General features: G+C 39.0%; 1 protein-coding gene across 2 annotated transcripts in view; it reads left to right on the forward strand.

The window, feature by feature from the left end:
- Positions 1–20000, forward strand: part of LOC138032640 (E3 ubiquitin-protein ligase SHPRH-like) — a 34747-nt gene that overhangs the window by 811 nt on the left and 13936 nt on the right. The window contains exons 1-20 of one of the 2 annotated variants that reach the window (XM_068880348.1): positions 1–334; positions 990–1083; positions 2368–3209; positions 3325–3491; positions 7386–7493; positions 8520–8634; positions 8855–8982; positions 9985–10063; positions 10395–10558; positions 11397–11504; positions 11605–11670; positions 12948–13030; positions 13833–13927; positions 14054–14085; positions 14402–14485; positions 16314–16406; positions 16525–16632; positions 18166–18296; positions 19071–19128; positions 19242–19360. The exon at positions 1–334 is cut by the window's left edge and continues 811 nt beyond it. In XM_068880348.1, coding sequence (XP_068736449.1) covers positions 1–334; positions 990–1083; positions 2368–3209; positions 3325–3491; positions 7386–7493; positions 8520–8634; positions 8855–8982; positions 9985–10063; positions 10395–10558; positions 11397–11504; positions 11605–11670; positions 12948–13030; positions 13833–13927; positions 14054–14085; positions 14402–14485; positions 16314–16406; positions 16525–16632; positions 18166–18296; positions 19071–19128; positions 19242–19360 — 3008 coding nt within the window. The remainder of the gene's footprint in view (positions 335–989; positions 1084–2367; positions 3210–3324; positions 3492–7385; positions 7494–8519; positions 8635–8854; positions 8983–9984; positions 10064–10394; positions 10559–11396; positions 11505–11604; positions 11671–12947; positions 13031–13832; positions 13928–14053; positions 14086–14401; positions 14486–16313; positions 16407–16524; positions 16633–18165; positions 18297–19070; positions 19129–19241; positions 19361–20000) is intronic. The other variant, XM_068880349.1, reaches the window with a different exon arrangement.

Here is a 20000-nt window from a genome sequence, read left to right on the forward strand (position 1 = left end):
TTGGCTTCGTTTTGTGAGTCTTCCATGACTACTACCTCAGCTCCAACAAATTATGGAGACCTGACAGTTGATAAAGGTTTTGAGAGGCTGTATGATTCAATCAAAATTGTCCGGGAAAAAGCAACCCACCCTGCTGACGCCATTGAGCATTTTTACGCTGATGAGGAAAAACAGCACGACAAAAAGCGTTGTGGATCACACAACAAACCTATTTCTTTCGTAGTACCTGATGTCCAACATCCAAATTTGAAACCTGTATTGAGAGGTTATCAGAGAAATGCAGTTGAGTGGATGCTAAGGAGAGAATGTGGCTGTGGTCATGGAAACCAAATTGGTATGTGTCATCCATGAAATACTGGTCGTGGCAGGTTGAATGCTGATTTTTAACAGGATTTTGATTTTAACAGGCTCACGTTTAAAATAAGAGCAGTACTTGCGCTCATTCTGAGCCCACAAATCTATGTATTCGGGATGCTAGTTTTTCACGAGAACTAGTGCTGTGAAGAGGGAAATTAGTGTTTATCTTGTACTCATAGTGTACTTCGATAATCGTTTCACTCATTGACTCCTTGGAGTGAGACTTAACAGATTTTACTCTAATGCCAGACGATTTTTAGTCGTCAACTGGGAGCATCCTAGGGTGCTTGAGGAGTGACTGGGTTAAAGGGAGGGAAAAAACGCTAAATGCTCCATACAAAATGCTCCTTCTTCCTGCTACACCAATGAATAAGCTCTACAATGCAAAGCACAACACACAACGCAAAGCACAAGGAATCCAATGCATGCGCAAATAGAAGAAAACCACTGATAACAATTGACTGCAGTCACTCCTAGTTGTTAACTCAGTTAAACTGCATTAATTTTAAGTTCATAAAAATTTGAACCACAATATATAACCTAACCCTAACCATAAATCATCGCAGACTAAGTTGCTGATGCCTAGTAAAGGTTAAGGTAGAATGTCATATTCGCTGAATTTTATTTTTAAGGTAATAAACATCCTAGCACACTTCTTCATCCATTATGGAGGGAAATTCACAGCTTAGATGGAAAGCTATTGTATTTCAACCCTTACACCGGAAGGTAAGTTTGTGAAGATAAAATTAACATATTTCAAGGAGAATGTAAGATGTGAAAGGGATCATTGTTTACATTAACTAAAAAAAATAAAGTGATCACAATACTACATGTATTTCAAATCAATAATATTATTTATGAAAATAATGCTCTGAGATGTGAATGAAAAACCAGAGTAAACAAAACTAGAAAACCAACACACTCAATCCAAAACTAAAGAACCAACCATTACTTGGAGGGGAAAAAAAAAAAAAAAAAAAAGCACACTGAATCAAACTAAAAGCCTTATACGTTTTTGCCAGTAGAAACGCTTGGTTGGTCACTCATAAACAACAAATAGTTTGCTCCCGTGTTGCTTACACCTCTGCTGGAGTCCTATTGAATGTTCTTTACCTGTTTCCACTAAGCACGCTCCAGCACTAGTAATATTGATCCACTAGTAATATTGATTAATAGAAAAGCAGAGAAGTAAAGTCCACTGTCTTTCTGCCGGCAAGTCATTCAGGCTGCATTTGATTTGGTTACTTTTTCTCGTCTTACCTACTGCAGCCTTCTCAAAATGTTTTTCGGGAGCAGGTCATAAGGAAGGTAAAGACGGTTTGGTGCTAAAGGCACCCAAGCGAGTGCCCAAAGGATGCAAGCTTCTAGGGGGGTCTCGGGGCATGCTCCCCTAGGGATTTTTTCAAATTTAGACATTCACAAATGCAATTTAGTGCAATCTGGTGGATTTCAAGTGACGAACTTTCACATATGGAATTGACACTTGCTTGGAGTCTCATAAGAAATACTGGAATGCTAGTTAAATAAACATTGCATGTGCGCGAGGCAAAAAAATATTGTGGACACGAATTTGTTCGTCAAACAAACTTTTTTCAAGCTTTTAGAATATCTCCAGTGACTTCACGTTCGAGCTAAAATGTATTGTGACTGACATTTTCTGACTGAAAGGAGACGGTCAAGCTTTCTGAGGAGGCGGCTCATTGAGCCGTCGACCGGCCGATTTTGAGAAGGCTGCTACTGTAATAAAAATTACAAAAAAAAAAAAAAAAAAAAAAATTACTTGGAGGGGGAAGGTTTGTGTGAATGGGGCTGGTGAGGAGGCTCCTTAAATTTCTTCAACTTTATGTCTAACCCTAACCCTAACCGTAATCAGCCTTTTCCCATGATTGTACAAAAACCAATGAACCTATCCCTATTTATAATTAATTTTTTTTTTTACAATAACTGTTTATATGGTGGTTTCACAGTTTGCTGTCCATCAATATTGCACATTTCATTTCCCTTTTTAAGAGTGACAAAAGAATGCTTTCCAGCTCCATTGTTACCTCTTGGAGGAGTCTTAGCTGATGAAATGGGTCTTGGAAAGACAGTGGAAGTCATTGCTTGTATTCTGTGTCATCCTAAACCCTCATCTAAAGACAAGTTAGTCGACCAATTCATTACTGCCCATGCCAAGTCAACTGGCATGCAAACAAATGGAGAAAGTCCTCATTCATCTTATGACCCTAGAAGTAAAGATAATTCCACTGTTATATATAGCACTATGACACAAGATTGCAAGTCACAGAGTAATGATGCAATGATGCATTCTAACCTGTGTTCTGGTTCTGTTAACGCAAGAGAAGATCTTAAGTACCAACAGGATAATTATTGCAACTCCAAAAAAACAGAATGTGTCATTTCTCAGGAGAGAACAAGTCATGCTTCTACTCAGTTAAATCATAAATTACTGAACCATGGTGAAACGTCTGATGCATACAGAAGAACTGATCAAATGCCTGCAATTCCTGTCAAAGATTGCTTGAACTTCCAAGGAGCAGGTACTTACCATATTCAAAGTGAAAAAGCCTCACATGGTTATACAGGTATACATGTACCAGATGGAGGCTGTGATGTCAGTAGCAAGCAAGGTGCAAATCCTTATCAAGTCGCATCCACCGTATGCAAGGTTGCTGGTGATGTTCATGACACTATGGAAACACTTTCCAAAGAAACTAGCAGCTCTGTTCACAAGGATGATAATGACAGCACACTGTCACCTGAATGTGTTGAAATGTTCAATAAAGATAAGAATAGTTCTTCTCTTCATGTTGACAGCTCATCTTCTTGTAAAGGCACAGACCCTTCTAAAGGTTTGTTCTTTACACAGTGTTGTGGCAAGAACAGTTGAAAATTACAACTTGAAGTAACACATGTTTCTTATGTTGATCAATCTAAGGATAGTTGCTTGTTTTTCTCTTTTGCCAGTAACAGAAACCATGACCATTAAATGTCAATGCATCTGTGGAGTGACTTCTGCAAATTGTAGTGACAAGCTGTTGCATTGCTCGGATTGCCAGGCTGTTTTCCATGGAAAGTGTCTCGTATATGATTGTCCAAAGGGATTCATTTGTCCACAATGTGCACTAAAGCAGGTGAGATTGATAATTTTATTTTAATCAACAATTTAAGACAAGCTTGAGATGTGATTCTTCGAATGGTTGGTGGGGACTACTTGACTTCTACATTTAGCATGAACTATGCAGAGTGGCTATATCCAACGCAACCTTGTGAATGGCAACAAACATAACATCTGACCTCCACTTACCTGTACTTACATGTACCTTGTCCCTGACCTTGCTTGAGGAATATCCTGAGAGTGGGTGTAATGGGAGCAAGAATTATAAAAGATTCACAAACAGCTGAAATTGATCCACAAAGATTAGCTAGCAAATTAAATTGGTCAAGCCATGCACCACCCGCTTAGTTGTCCCACAGCGCCAGTTAGCATTGTCAGCAAACTCAACACCTAAATTCGGTTGCAAAGGCTTAAATCAACTGGAACGAGGCATCTAACTAGCAAAATAGGATGAAGGATTTGTACAGGTCATCAGCTAACTTGACCACAGTGCCTTCCTCCAGTATATCCTAACACATGGCACATAAGCTCTTTGAGGGCAGTCTCAGAGCCAGGCATGCCCATCGCAGGCCATATGTACATGCGGACTCCCTTGAAGGGAGTGGTGATGCTGCAATACTTCATAGATCTCTGTGAAAGAGGGATCTGACAAAACGTGCTAGTCAGGTAAGTGGCAATTAGGTGCCTTCACTGAGCAATGTGGCGTAGTACAGAATCTACGTTGGGCATGAATGAAGGCTAAGGCTTGCTTTAACCTCCGACATCAGCAAAGGCTGTGACGAGTCCAGAGCTGCCATTTGGCTTCTTAACTAGAAAGGACAGGTTAAAATATTCTACTGACTCGCCAACATCCTCAGGACCCTTACAAATGCCAAATTGTAGAAGCTCGTTGAACTGTTGCTGGAGCTCTACTAGTTTTCCCCTTGCATATTCAGGGAGGAAGCCTTTGCACTGAGGCGTTTCCACTAGGCCCATGTTGACTTTTGCTTCGAATGCATTGGTAGCACCATTTTAGACATGAGTCTGGGGATCAAAGTCTTGGTTGTACTCTCCCAGTAGTGCATCGACATTGGTACTGATCGCTGGAGGTAAAAAGTTATCGGGGTCTGTTTGGACCATATCAGTTTGCCTGACTTGAGGTTGTGGAGGTGACTTGACAGGGAGCTTTTTTGGGGGCTGCTCGTTGGTTTACCTCACAGAAAATGCTCATTCCTCTTTAAACACGAAGACGCACTATAAACGGGGGCGCTTCACGCACTGCTTTTGTTCGAATTCATTCAAGCATGACTGATTAATTATCCAAGATGGTGATCAACAAACAGCAACACAGAGACGGAGGCCCGGAAAGATATTTCTAGCGCAAAAAAAAAAGGGACTGGGAATTTGAAAACATTGCCATAAGGGGCTTTTTTATTGAATAACTCTCGGTTGCGTCCACGGTTGATTGATAAATCATTTGCATGTGCATAAGGCACCACACCTTTTATAGTCCCATGCACGTCAACAGTGACTGACAAATGAGCCTCGATCTTCCCAGGGAAGACTTCCTTATATAGCGCGCCTTCGTGTTTAACCCTTTCACCGCCAAAAAATGCAAATTGACACTTACAGATTTTACTCTGTCTAACGCCAGACGATTTTACTCGTCAATGGGGGAGCCCTCGGCAATGAAAGGGTTAAAGACCGAGGCTTAGAAGTAAGATTCAGGATGCGAATCATGCCTTCTATACTTGACAGTAGTGTATGCAGAGGCCATATATTGGAGACCTTTTTGTCTTGGCAGCTAGGTGAGTCAGGTCATGATTCTAAGGCGTATTCAGAGTCAGGTGAGGTGTCACAGGGTAGGTCGACTTCCATGAACTCTCCAGGCCACACAGTTGTAGAGCTTGTGGGACCACATAGGACCATTGCACATTGTGTAGTGGTTGCCTTAGGTGGGTTAGAGGGTGAGCCCTAGACAAGGGTTGTACCGTCTCCAAGTAGGATGTGCCCTTTTGCAGGTCACATGGTGACGTCGCTAGCTTCATAAATGGGGTTCCAGCCAGGATGTCAACGTCAAGATTCTCCACAACAAGACATTCAAAGGCAAAGTTGTGTTGACGGTGTGCAAATGAGAGGCATAGGGGTGAGGAGCCATCTGCTTGTTGGGCGGATTGGGAGGGCATGAAATTCTCTAACGAGGGATAGACAGATCATATTCGGAGTGACTGAATTGTCTATTGTTATGTGTACTGGGGTGTGGCCATGAAAGATATCCATGTATGGTGACTGACGTGTTTGAACATGAAACACAGCAGATGCGGTCTTAGGGTGTAAGTCTTCTTCTTTGGTCGAGGGGTGGGGATACTCGATGGGTGTGTCTTCGCAATCATCTTCCAAAATGCCAACAATCTCTCTCGCCTTGGCCGTGTAGCGATGATCTTGGTCAGGGAGGTAGTTGCATGATCTTGATTTGGTTGGCAGGGTTGATATCATTAAAAAGTGAATAGAGGGCATATCTCAGGCTTTATTGATGCTAACGTGTGGGAGCAGAGTTCTGTGCCATACCGCTACTTGACGAGCTTGGGTAACTTGGGGTGCACAAGCCTGAGCCAGGTTAACATGATGAGATTTTCTAGGGTTAGTGTAAGTTCCTTGTCTACAGTCATTGCTGCACCATGGTAGAAATTCCATTAGTCTGTAGGAGTATGTCCTCTACAAATGCATGCCATTAATCTCTGATAGAGGTCTTTTTTTTTTTTGAGGCTCCTAGTGAATATTGGCAAGGTCCAGAAAATGTGCACCAGTTACCTGGAATCCGTAGTGTTGGCAAATAGTATGCCACAGAGAGTCCTGAGTTCCTGACTATTGTATTTCGGGATATCACTGGACAGTAATTTGCCATTTGTTCGAGAATTAGCTCAAAATAATTCACCTTTTCTTTTGCTGTGAGGCACTTGCACATGGGAACTGGATTGCCATCATCACGGAATCCTCTTATGGAATTGATCTTTGTCCTCTTTTCCCATGTGCCACTATCAGCAAGGAAAGTAGCGAAATTATTGTCTAACGACAACTTTTAAGTTAAATTTTGTTGCCAGTTCTCAAACAAGTTTACAGTTTCCATGTTTGATAGCGACCACTGCTTTGGTTCTCGGTGAGTGCTCATTGTAGCCATAATAATAATAATAATAATAATAATAATAATAATAATAATACGCCTAGTCCCTAAAGTGGTTACAACACAAATCAATACAGATACAGTAAATTGTAAGCATAAAGTATAATAAATAGTTTATTGTTCCAGGTTCTCTTTCCTTCTCCTCTTATCCCTTTGTCTCTCGTATGCATTCACTCTCTTCTCGTTCATTTTGTTGCATGTTTGATGAATCATATGTCTCCATTCAGTTCTATTCTCTACCATAGCCTTCCATTGTCCAAGTGCATTGCATTGTAGCCCCTTGGTTGTTTACTGTACGATTGGTCTACGAACGAACTTCTGGTTGCTTTAGCTTCCTACGTGGTATCTGATGTGAACATAGGGTTTGGGAAATCACTGCCACTATGCCATTTACCAAGGTCAGCAAACTCGACGCCTACATCGGTTGTAAGGGCTTTAATCAATTGGAATGTGATCTAATGAGGCAATACAAGATGGCAGTCCTAAAACCAGGCCACAAGCAAAATAGTCATGCACATAACATAGTTACATCAGCTCCACTCACTGGCACAGATTGTCTGTAATTTTCCATGAAGAATACCAGACCACAAGGCTTTGAGGTTAACTTTGCCTGTAAAACTGGACCAACTCAAGTAGTGTTGGATTCCAGAAAGATCTTCAAGTCAGGGAACCACCTTTCTGATCCACCTTTGATGTATTTTTGTGTGTAATATTTAGGTTTCAGTTTTCACATTTATTTTTCCATTGCAGGAGGTAGTCCCATCTAGGGCAACCCTGATCATCTCTCCAGCACCCATTGCTCAACAATGGATAGATGAAATCTGTAGGCACACCAAATCATCATCTCTTAAACTTCTGGTAATCAATTGTATGACATACCGTGTTGACCTGTGTATAAGTCAACCTTTTATGACCTCAAAAGAAGCTCCAAAAATCGCCCTGAACTTATATATGGGTCAAAGATTTAGAGCAAAGTTCCAGCTAAATAATTTATTCAAAATTAACATAATGTTGTCTTTTGCATAACAAACACAGTGGAAAAGGTTGGCTTTTCATCTGGTGACAAAAGACTTCAAAGTGATTGTAAGCAATTCCAGTTGAAATGAAAAAGGATTTGTCCAACTCTAAATGTTGAAGATACTTACTAGCACAAAATGTGAAATAGACACTGGAAATTTTCGGTTACCAAAGGCAGAAAGCTAAAAAGGCACTTTTGTTTCTTCAAATAAAACAAGATCGTTCAATTGCTTAGTAACCTGGCACAATATCTCATGTTTGTGTACACGCATCGTCACTCGCATCACCTGAAAATGCTGGTTGGTAAATGATTGGTTTTTGTTCTGTATACAAACCTGGCTGATTTAAATGCTTTTGCAAACTTCGTAGTGTTTGCATATGAGTTTTTTGTTTCGTTTGTCATGTGAGATATTATAAATCAAGGACCAATGAGACCTTGCACATTTCGCATCGTTTTTGAAGTCATTTTCAAAGATTGACTCCATCTTCTGTGATATTGTGCTTATCCCTGAACAACGAAATAGGTAAGTGTGAGGTTTACATGTTCGATTTTCTGAAAACTTTTTCGAAACTCAAGGACAAAATGCCTGCATATACAACTGCTGAACCACAAAACTATTAAGTGCTTGAGGCCCTGATTTTTTTGTGTATCCACAGTTTCAGAAATCAAAGAATACAAGATTATTATCCCATAAACATTTAACAAAGAAATCAAGAAATTGCCTTTTTTGCCATCAAAAATGAGGGTGGCAACTTATACAAGGGATTGACTTATACACGGGTAATTATGACGTAAGTTTGTTTTTTCTGAGCTGTATCTGAGTTTGAGCAACAGAGATTTTTAATAAGTTTACATTATTTTCTCAGGTCTATAAAGGTGTTGCAAAGTCAGGCTTTATTTTGCCTGAGGTCCTTGCAGATCATGATGTTATCTTGACAACTTATACCACCCTTAGATCAGATTTTTATCATTTGGGACAAGGTGAGAGAATGTCTTTGGTTATTGCTGTGGTTTGTAGTTGAGTGTGGAATGATATATGTTAGATCTGGTGAATATGATTGATATCCCTTTTATAGGGAGAATGCTAAGGACCAAAAGTGTGATACAGGATTTTAGCTAATCAATTCAAAGTCTTTTAATTTTAGTGGTTTAGTATTGACATTGTAATGAATTACAAAGGTACATCTTCTCTCCCTTTCAGGAAATGTTGTAGAACGATCTATGCGATACAACAAGCGTTACATTGCATTGCCAAGTCCATTAACAGGTGTCCTGTTTTGGCGAATTTGTCTGGATGAGGCTCAAATGGTAGAAAGTACCACAGCTAAGGTTAGTTCTTGTTAACAAATTTACTGTTTGAATAATTTTAGCAGCTTAAAATTTATATCATTTGTTTTGTATTTCACAAGTGCGACATCTTGAATGATCCCAAAATGATAAACTGTGTAATTTTAATGGAGGTAAATGTGCCTTGAGATAAAGCACTTTACAATTCATATTAAACTTATCAAATCAAATGCAGGATTATAGCTCAGCCAGCTGTCGGCTAATCTAATTGCACCTGTCAAAAGAGTCTCTTTCACCAGTTAACCAAACTGCCAAACACAAGGATCTGGGGAAAGCTGTTTTTTATGGGGCCTCATTACTGTTGATCTCAGACGACCGTGGACAAGGGCTTTTTTTCAGCCCACTTCAACAACCGTTGATTTCAGTCTGTGGTTAAAAAAATCTGATCACATGCTACCATTTTTTGCGGCTCTGCAGTTTCGAAAAACTGATCTTGTGATGCTATTTTCTGTTGCTCTTCCCAAAGAGAAAAACGCGAAATGATGTTGACGGCGTTTAAAACCGGCTGAAGCTATTACGGGTGACCCAGGAAAAGCCTTGTCCGAGGAAATGAGAAGAAGGTGGAAAATTTTCTTCAGGTTTTTTTCTTTTCTCGAACCGTGGGAAGAACGAAGGACTGGCACCACATTGTCAGTATTTTCAAAACTGCAGAGCCACAAAAAATGTTATCATGTGATCAGAAGTTTTCAACTGCAGACTGAAATCAACAGTCCATGAAGTGGGCTGAAAAAAAGCCCTTGTCCACGGACATCTGAGATCGATAGTAACTGTTTTTTCATAGCAACTTCCCAGCAAACATTTGGTGTTAAGAGTGAGAAACACAGAGACAAGGATGGGAGCAATAAACTTAACCCTCATACTGCACATGTTGGTGTAAGGGCAGCTCTTTCTTCACTACACCATCCACAGTTCACAGTGTTCTCTTTCTAATTGTTTTTATTTAATTATAACATAATATTATTATTATTCACTGTTCTTTGACAGGCAGCAGAAGTAGCTGTCCACTTGAGAAGTGTTCACCGGTGGTGTGTCACAGGGACACCAATTCAAAGAGATTTGTCAGGTGATAAAGCTGACCATTGTCCATCACTTAGGCCCTGTTTATATAAAGAACAATTGTCCTGGGTAGAAGGGTCACTGCCCTACCTGAGCTACCCTGGGCAAGCCATTTCTTTTCTCATACAAAAGCCCTCTAAAGTTGACTTGGCTGGCAGGGTGACCCTCTTACCCTGGACAATTTTTCTCCATATAAATAAGGCCTTAAAAAGGCATGTGATGGGTCATTTTCAATGTGTTGTCAAGATCGTATCTTTATTACCTGTACATGTAAGTGATACAGTACAGATAAATAATATTATTGTTAAATGAAACCCCCTCTGTTTTTTTCTACTCAGATATTTATGGTTTGTTGCTTTTTCTTGGTGTGGATCCTTACTGCAACCAAACATGGTGGAAGACTTTGCTGTATGAGCCATACATACAGGGAAACAGTCAACCATTATGTAATTTCCTTGCCAAAATTATGTGGAGAAGTGCAAAAAGAGATGTCATTCATGAGGTATCTGGGTGCTTTTCTTTTGGCAGATTCAAAAAGTTTGGATAATACAATAATGTTCTACCAACTGAGGAGGTTGTTTTTTGGAATATTTCATTTGAAAGGACCTTTTAAATAAAAGGAATAGACAAGTGCAGATAGCAGACAAAATAAATAAAATAATAAACTTTTTTGATGACAATTTATTGGTACCAATAGCAAGACCTAATCTCAAAATGATCTGAATGTGACGAAAGCAGACTACAGTATAAACAGCATGAACTGGGTGAATAACTTTGTTATATTCTGAAACAATAATCACTTTAATTTTAAGCTGCTTGCTACATGATTTAATGAGCATAAATCATGGCAGAATTGAAACAAATTTAGTAACCTTATAGTCTTTGATTTATTAATTTTGAGAGCATTCTTCACCATGTATTGCCAGTCATTGAGAGTCCAGTGGACAAAGCCTAATGCCTTTTGAGGCATAATCTTAGAGAATGGGATTCTGTGCAGGAAATTCCTGTCTTTCTGGTTAATGGCTGTACAGTCTGTGTTTTGGTGATAAATTAAATATTTAATGTGGTGGTTATTCCTTTATTGGATTTTAATTCTGTCCCTCATACTTAATAATTTTTTATTTATTTATATATTGTGTAGCCAGAGGGATTCACAAGTGCTCCCAGAACAGGTGTTATTACAAAACTAGTCCCCTTGTCTTGGACGTGGTTGTTAGTTTAAAACCAGGATTGCTGGTTATCATGGCTCAAATTACAATGTATCATCCTCACACTCATCATCGTCATCATGCACCTTATACCTTTGGCTAATTATGTCATATTTCATTTATCTCTGTTAGATTCGATTGCCAGACCAGGATGAAAAAGTGAAGTGGCTGATTTTTTCCCCCGTTGAGCAACACTTTTATCGCCGTCAACATGAGGAGTGTGCTGGATTTGCTATGAGGGTTTGTTAATTCCTCCAGTGACATTCTATATAAATCCTTTTCGTTTGTTGTCTCTTGAGTAAGATTCTGGTAGGATTGATGTCCTATGTTTTGTTGATAGCTACTGAGTCACTGGAAGAAGACAGACACCATGTTGAGCACTATAGACAGACACACAGTAAACCAGGTACAGTCTGTCATTGTGTGTTGGATATGAGATGATAATTAATAGCCAAATTATGAGCACATAGTGCAGAGTTGGGTTTGACAAAATAATTATTCATTGCGACTAAACACAACACAACTTGGCACAATTGTATGGTATGTGAGCTGATGACAAGACTGAAATTGCAATATTAGAGGTTGACAAAATTATTATTTTAACAAAATGAGAATGGTGTAATGTGTTTGTTGTAAGGATAGTAACATAGTTACATTTTTAACTTAGTTACATTTTTGCAAACATTGGCCATGTAGCACTTGTATTTCAACAAAATTGACCATTTGAGGGTAATTTGAAGCCCTATTTTTTTCTCCCCGTGTACACCATGTGAGCGTTAGTCCTACTCATGGAATTGGGCCCAAACAAGGTCAGAGAAAAACTCTGACCAGTGACCAGTGACCAGTTCTCTGTCCTTGTGTGGTCCCAATTCCATTAGTAGGGCTCATGCTTTTACATGGCGGGAAAAAAATAGCACTTCAAATTACCCGCAAATAGTCAATTCTGTTAGATAAATATGACTTCGCTCTCCAGGAATGTTTTTTAAGCTTACCGTTAATAGGTAGAGCACCTGAACCTGTGTTATGGAGGTTGTAAGTTGGAATCTGATTCTTTTTCTTTTGGCTGTTGCCAAGAATCTAGATTATCATCCTTCCAATAGTGATTAGGCCTGGGTTAGGAACCCTAACCCAGACCTAATCACTTCCCCTCCCCCCTTCCCCCAGGCCAAAATAGACATGTACATGAATGTTGTTCATCGTCAAAAAAGGTGTCAAGAAAGCAAGCTAAGAGAAGAAAAGCATTTGTCTGGCCACTTGAAGCAACTATTTTCTGGCCCTCAACCCATTGACCCCTCTGGCGCCAAGGACACCCCCAGTTGACGAGTGAAATCGTCTGGCATTAGACAAAGTAAAATCTGTTAAGCCTCACTCCCAGGAGTCAACGAGTTAATCAATGTTTAATTTTTTTGTCGTTTCTCTCGTTCAAAGCTTTCAGTTTCCAGTCTTATTAGCCTACTTGAGCCTTAAATGTGGTTTGTTTTGCATACAGTTTATTTCAATCCACTCTGACTTACAATGGTGCCAAAGACTATGTTAAAATAATTAGCAAACTCATTGATGGCTACCAGTTGGGATTCTTTGCTTTTTTTTTGTTTCTTTTGGTCATTTTCTATAAATTATATGTCTCTACATGGTGCAAGATATTAGTGCCACCCTGTTTAAATATTGAATCTTTCTTTGCAGTTGCTGAACCCCTTGTTACGGTTGCGGCAGGCATGTTGCCACCCACAGGCTGTGAGAGGAGGGTTTCTATCCATGCAGAAGAGGTGAGTATATGAAAGAATGCATTTTTTTCCTTTTCTGTGAATGTTTGGTCATTAAATTGCATTCACCCTGATGATGATAATACCGGTAATATTGAATGAGCATTGTTATATATGTTTTTATATCTGGCAAAGGAATAAAGTGTACATGTAGGTGATGTGTGTTATTGGATATTATTATTCCACTATTATGCCATTTTACCCTATTTGGTCTTTAAGAGAATGCGCAAAATATGAGACGGTAATTAATACACTGTAGTGTCCCAGTTTGATCGGTTTAGAACTGAGCAAATATATATGGAACTGGAGTTTTTCAATGAAAGAAATTGTTTTCAATATGATGCAAAGACTGCGAATTTAGAGAATTTGGTTTGTGATCGCTTGTCACTCATCATTTCGTTTATCCAGTCAATTAAGGACATTTGGAAGGCCAGATGATGCTTTCTTTTAAAACACTCTTACCAAATAAAATTGAAGCAAAATAACACATTTTTGTAGTGGAATAATAAATCTCTTATTCGATGGATTCAGTGCTCATATTTTTCCTCGCCCCTTTAGGGCTCAGAAAAGTACTATGCAACTCACGAAAATTATCTGCGCTTATTGTATATTAAACCATCAAATAAAATGTACACTGTATTTATTTTTTTTTGTTGGGAGTGGACAGCTCCAAGTAACATATTTAAAAAATGTGGTTATTGAAGCAATAAGTCATAAAACTCAGAAGTTGACAAACTGTACCTATGGATGACTAAAAAGAATGTAATGTTGCCTTCCAGACATAGTATTGAGTCTTTTTTTTCAGTACTCTAACAATGGACAAGTTGTTGGAGAATTTAATTTCAAAAGCAAAGCTAGAATGTGAAGAGGCACACAGACAACTCTTGTTTGCTTTCAATGGTTTGTTTTGATCCATCAATTTTCGTATTGTCTAAAAATGTCATTTTTCTTGACCTTGGTTTTATTAAATTACACTTGTAAAGGCTCAGCTTTTAACAGTACATTTAATGATATATTTCCCAACAGGCCTTGCAGGAATTCACATTTTGAAGCAAGAGGTTTGTAGGAGCTTATCTGCCTGGTGGTGCATTTTCTAGTTTCATTTTGTGTTTGATCTCCTAATTCAGTTAGGCTACTATCACTAAGTTGACTTAAATATACACACCCATAGCAAACCTGCTTCTTCGTGGCTTATTAAATGCAAAGCATTTATAATCAACCATAACATGATAAGTTTCCATCAAGCAAAATCTGCTCAAGTCTTGTAGATTGTGTCCTTTATTGACAACTCTGTCTTTATGAACAGTCATGCAAATAACTGTACATAATTTACTGAATTAAAAGTCTTGTGGTTCCTTTGTGGTTTTCAATTAGTGGTCAGATGCAGTTGACATGTACAGGGAAGCCATGAGATCTTGGATGGAGCATGAAACTACATTTAGAACTGATGCACTACAAGTATGTAAGGGTTATTGTCTTGGAGGGAAGGGATGTTGTGTATAATATTATTGAAACCAGTTAGCTTACAGGCATGCTTCCATATATGTAAATCCTTTCTTAAGCTTATATAAGTACCGAAATTGATCCACTTTCGATCCCTGCTGTTTCAGTTTTTACGTGCTCTTAGAAGGGATATTATAGAATTTCACCATTACCACTGGTCTTGGTTTTTGATTGAGAGAGCGTTGTTCCTTGGTGCTCAGTATGGCCTTTTTTCGACTGCATCAGCAAATAATATCACGTAATATGAAAATTTCATATACCGTATTTGATATGCAGGGTAAGGTCTCAGTGAAAGTGATCATTGCATTTATGAAGAACATTCCCCTGGTGTTTTTTAACCGATTTGAGCTTTATTTTTGAGAAATAAGCTATGCAAAAACACTGTCAGCTTCACGTTTGAAAACAATGGCATCAGAGAAGCGACACTTACCGTTCATTGTTCAATATAAACATAACCCAGGTGATCTGGTGATGTAATTCGGAGGACTGGGGAGAAAAATTTGAATGCCGTATTCCCCTTCCCCCCTGGCTAGGCCCCAGTTTCTATCATACATTCACCTATGAATGAACTTACACCTATGAACTTACAAGTGACCAGCTCCCAGATATCTTGATAGATCAGATTGTAGAGCAAGAGCATCACAATCACATCTTTATGGGTTAGAGTCCTGTTCAAGCCAGGATTTTTTTCACACTTCTTTTGCATCTGCACCCTTCAGATGTGTCCAACCATTGGTGTAACATTATTAAATGCACACAGATTTCAAAAAGCATCACAAAGTGTCCCCTTGCTCTTTTCTCCAACTTCAACATCACTTGTGTCTCGGAATGCTAATAAAATAACTGAGGAGAAAGTGCGGCCCTTGTAATTTCATCTGCAAATGGTTAGACTTTCAAGTCTTCTCGGATAAGGACTATAAACCATAGGCCCCATTTCACAAATATCTTTTATGTCCATAAGTTCCCTTTGGGACGTTAAAAAACCCACACACTATTCGAGAAGAGTAGCAGATTAACTCCCCGGTGTTGTGGCTGTCCTGTTCTCCCCAGCGGAAGTGGCTGGCTTGGCGGTGATGTCTCTAAAAAAGGCTTGTGGTGTATGAGGCCAGCTAAACAGAAACAGCCATAAGTCGAGTGCTGGAATGTGTAGATGTAGATGTAGATACAGACAATTATCGTCACAGAGTCCTCCACATGCTGCCCTTCAACTAAGGATAAACGGCTGCATTTACCCTGACCTAAAAATTAATAACACTAATCCTTACCCTAACCTTATTGTTAGAAATACAATGCTGCTCGAAGATAAGCGAACAATGCACACTATACGGGTATACGTGTTTTTTTTTTTTTTACGTGTCTAAAATTGCGTATCTTATTACACATTTGCCCCTTTGTTATTCATAACCATAATTTTGCTTTTCCTGTTATTGTTTATGAAGACAAGAGAATAAATTGTGTGACCGCCGACAAGTCGAATATTTACATACAGTATGTCGCTTCAATTACTATCAATTTCAATCCGCAAATGCCACCAATGAAAACATCTACAGTGCATTATTTCGAAGTAAACACCCATTGCATGCAACAAAGGTCTCGAAAGACGAGCGAAATTAAAATATCCTGCATTGTTTTCTGCTTTCTCCTTTACAAAATACAGACAGTTCAATATTTGGTTCGATTTTAGAAGGAATGAATAAGTGCCATTTTCTGAAAGGTGCTAACTAGTCCTGGTTTGTATTGAATTGTTTTAGACAGCTCTGATGGGAGATTATATTTTATTTAGAAACTGCACACATTATATAACCTGTCAGATATCCTTAGCGAGCATCAAGAAAAGTGTTCAAGGACGCTAAGAGACGATAAATTGCAAGATGAGGTAAGTTTCTTTTCATTGGACAGTAAGAGGAGATTATGTTCTACTCTGTGTGTTGGCTGGGTGGGTTGTTCAAGAGAAGGGGGTGGCTAAATTTATTCCGTTTCCTTCTTTCTTCTAGGTTAGGGAACTGAGAGGAAATTACACAAACCGTGTCAATGTACAAGTAGCTGCAGCACAGGAAAACTTGAATGTTGTAAAGTCTAGTATTGCTGATATGAGAAAGAAAGTGAGTTTCTGTGTCTTCTGCAATAATGCAGACTGAACAGTTCAGTATGAGGTCCTTTAAGAAATTTGAATGTGGAACTATTTTTCAGTTGAGGTGAAGTGATCTTAGTCCAGTGTGGACACAAGTTCTGTGCTTACATGTAGTGACTTATTAGGGATGCCTTGCTCTAGTTGGCAGGGCTACTTAACTTATTACTGGTATTGTGATTTTGCATTTTGTGCTTTGCTTTCTCGTGAATCTTTGCGGACTCCTTGAACCTTAATCATCCCTATCCCAGGGTTGGTTGTTTCCTGGTGGTAGTGTAAGTTAATGGGTCAGGAAAGCCAGAGAAGGTTGGGTTGGCAAGCTAGTGTCCCACTAACTTACCATCCTTCTCATTGGTGCATCACGCTGTTCAACATCAAAAGTTGGATTTCAAAGGTAAGGTGTGTGACATTGTACAGCCTGCACACCAATGGAACAGTTTGTCTCTGAAGAAGCTATGACTTATCTGCCCAAGTGTTCTTGCAGCTCAGTAGGTAGAGAATCCGAGTGGTGTTACGGAGGTTGTAGGTTTGAATGATCTGGCCTTTCTAGGACTCAGATTTTTTCAGTTGTCCTTTTGCCCGTTGCTATACAACTCGCTTACCAGCACAATGATAATATTATCACCGTCACAAGTACATGTGCCGCAACGATACAGCTTAACAAGGTCGAATGGAAAGCCTGCTATGGCTCCTCTGGCTGCCGCTATACGGTCCATGTAGGAACCTGGAGCACAGCTTACAGCCAACTGGAATCGGCTGAATGCTGGTTTTGCTGAGGGAGTAAAACCAGAAAGCCCTCAGAAAAACTCTTGTTTGCAGAGCAGAAAACCAACACAAACTCAAGCCGCTTATGGTGTCTTCTCGGGAATCAAACCTGGGGCCCCTTTCTCGAAAGTCCTGAAACCTTTTCAGGCCTGAAAAGCCATCTGTGAAATTGCCAACTACTTGTTTTGGAAAGCTGATCTTTTAACATGCTTTTAAGATAACAAAAAGAAAATTAACTGTGAAGTTTGACAAATTAAGTGCTCTCCATTCTTGAGTTGCAAAAGGAATTGTGACACCCGAAAATGGCCCGTAAAGTTTCGGGACTTTCGAGAAACGACCCCCTGGGGCATATTGTTGGGAGGCGAGTTCTCTCACCACTGCACCACTCCATCACTCTAATAATAACCTTAAATCATTGCAAATATTAGATGAAGGAAAAAACTCATTATCTACTGTAAGCTGAGGTTTTAAATTTTTTGTGTATTCACCACCCATGGAGCTATCTCAATAGCAGATGCATTTGTGCAATAAGGATTTGGATAGCACAAAATTGTTTCCTTTTTGTAAGCCATTTTACAAAGAATCTGCAGTAAAACTGGCTCCACTTAACTCTCTTGTCAGTCTCACTTTATCTGAGTTAGCTTTTTTGGTCCAGTTAAGATGTTCAACCAACCTTAGAGTTTCACAAAATGGATGTAGGAAGAAGCAGTGAATCTAATTTTGCTTGCATGATGCATTTCAGATCGATTTCCAGTTACCATGGTGGATGGAAGCTCTACATTATGTTTCAAAGAGAGGATTATGGGAAGATCTGTGTCACAGAATCAGAGATGAATTGTCAGCTACAGATGTCGAAATGGGTTCAATTGGCAGGTCTGAAGTCCAGTCTTAATGACAATGACAATGATGATGACGACTGTGTTATAGTAGTACTACATTCAAGTGTATTTTATAATGAAGTGGGACAGGTTAGACCAGTACCATGTGAAGCATGGCCCCATTGTAAACAGTGAGTGTGCTCCCTGATCATTCCAGAAAAATCAAGATTATGAAATTGAAGACAAGTCACTCTATCCTTAGTTACTTAAGACGGCATGTTGAAGACCCCAACTGTTGGCTGTGCTGGCATTTTGAAGCCAGGACCTTGCATTGCCAACTGATAAGTGATGGAATTATTGTTTACAATAATAACATTATTAGTCACATGCTTCCTTGCACAGTGTTGCATTTTGTACTTTTATATGAAATTTATGAAGCTGGGCTCTAGGAACTAATTGCATATTGGTTCGTCAGCAGCATGCCTTCCCTTTCTTTAGCCGTACATTGTCACCCTTGAATTAATTTCTTTTACATGCTTTGACTATCTTCCTTGCATAATTTTGCTGTACCTTGCAATCGATCAATTTATTAACATCAATATGTGGAATGAGGTTACACTACAAAAATACCTTTACTATTTAGTGAGTGACAGTTTAGTGTTTCACTTTTTTCTGTCTGCCACATTTACAGTAACATTAGTTAATGTTTTCCTCTTGTTGAGTTTTAGATAGAAAACTCGGAGCGTGTTGAGACATGATTGTTTGGCCACAACATTTATTGTGGTCTTATTAACACTAACAGCTGTTAATGTGAATTTTGTTCTGACAGATTTGCAGATCTTCATGGATTGCAGTACCTTCTATCTTCAAAGATAGACTTGATTAAGGTGCATTTTCCAAATTTATTTGGTAATTTTAGGATGACAAAGAACAAAATTGTAAGTGATTGATAGAAATGCTTTCCTGTTGCTGAGATTTGACCATTGTATACCTTTGTTAGTCTACTTATCAGAATTTGCAAGTTGCCCTGGATGAACTTAATGTCATGCCATCAACACAAATGGTGCAAGCCAGTGCTGAATGTTGCCTGAGGCCTGCAAATAACAGTCAAGCAAAGAGGTAAACACATAAATTTATCATAAATATACTCTGTAGGTAAGCAAATACGTACTTCACTGAACACTTCCCATAAGGGGCTTTTCAGGCTGATAAAACAAATTATAGAAATAAACTGGATACATTTGAAAGTCCCTACTATTGGGAGGCTGATCACTTTTGTTTTACAAGAAGTTGAACCAGGGACAATCCTGCAAAAATCCAGTAATTGATGAGACAAGGACTTGGACCTAGAACCTCTTGATTTCAAGTATGGAGCCATTTCCATTCGGCCATGCTGTATTTACAAGCTTATTTAAGAAAGGAATGATGCAAAAGGATTTTTCTTGTAGTGTTACTTCCATGTGTCAATTCAGTATCAAGCCAAAGACAGTGAATGACAATCAAGCAAAGTGGGAGACTTGCTCGGAAAAAAATAAGCTTAAATTTCCCTAATGTAACAACAAAACAGTGCAAGGTTCTCTTTTGAATAACTGTGCTTGAATTGTTCAAGAAAGCAACAATAAGAACTACAGTATGGGCCATGCAGGCACAGCACATTCAAATTAATTGGGAGCTTTTGTGGAGGGAGACACAAAACAATGGGAGTTTTAATATTATTATTACATGATTTGAAGACAAGTGGCCCTGTTCTCCATCATGG

This window comes from Montipora capricornis, chromosome 14, assembly GCF_036669925.1.
Source record: "Montipora capricornis isolate CH-2021 chromosome 14, ASM3666992v2, whole genome shotgun sequence".
Taxonomy (NCBI): Eukaryota; Metazoa; Cnidaria; class Anthozoa; order Scleractinia; family Acroporidae; genus Montipora; species Montipora capricornis.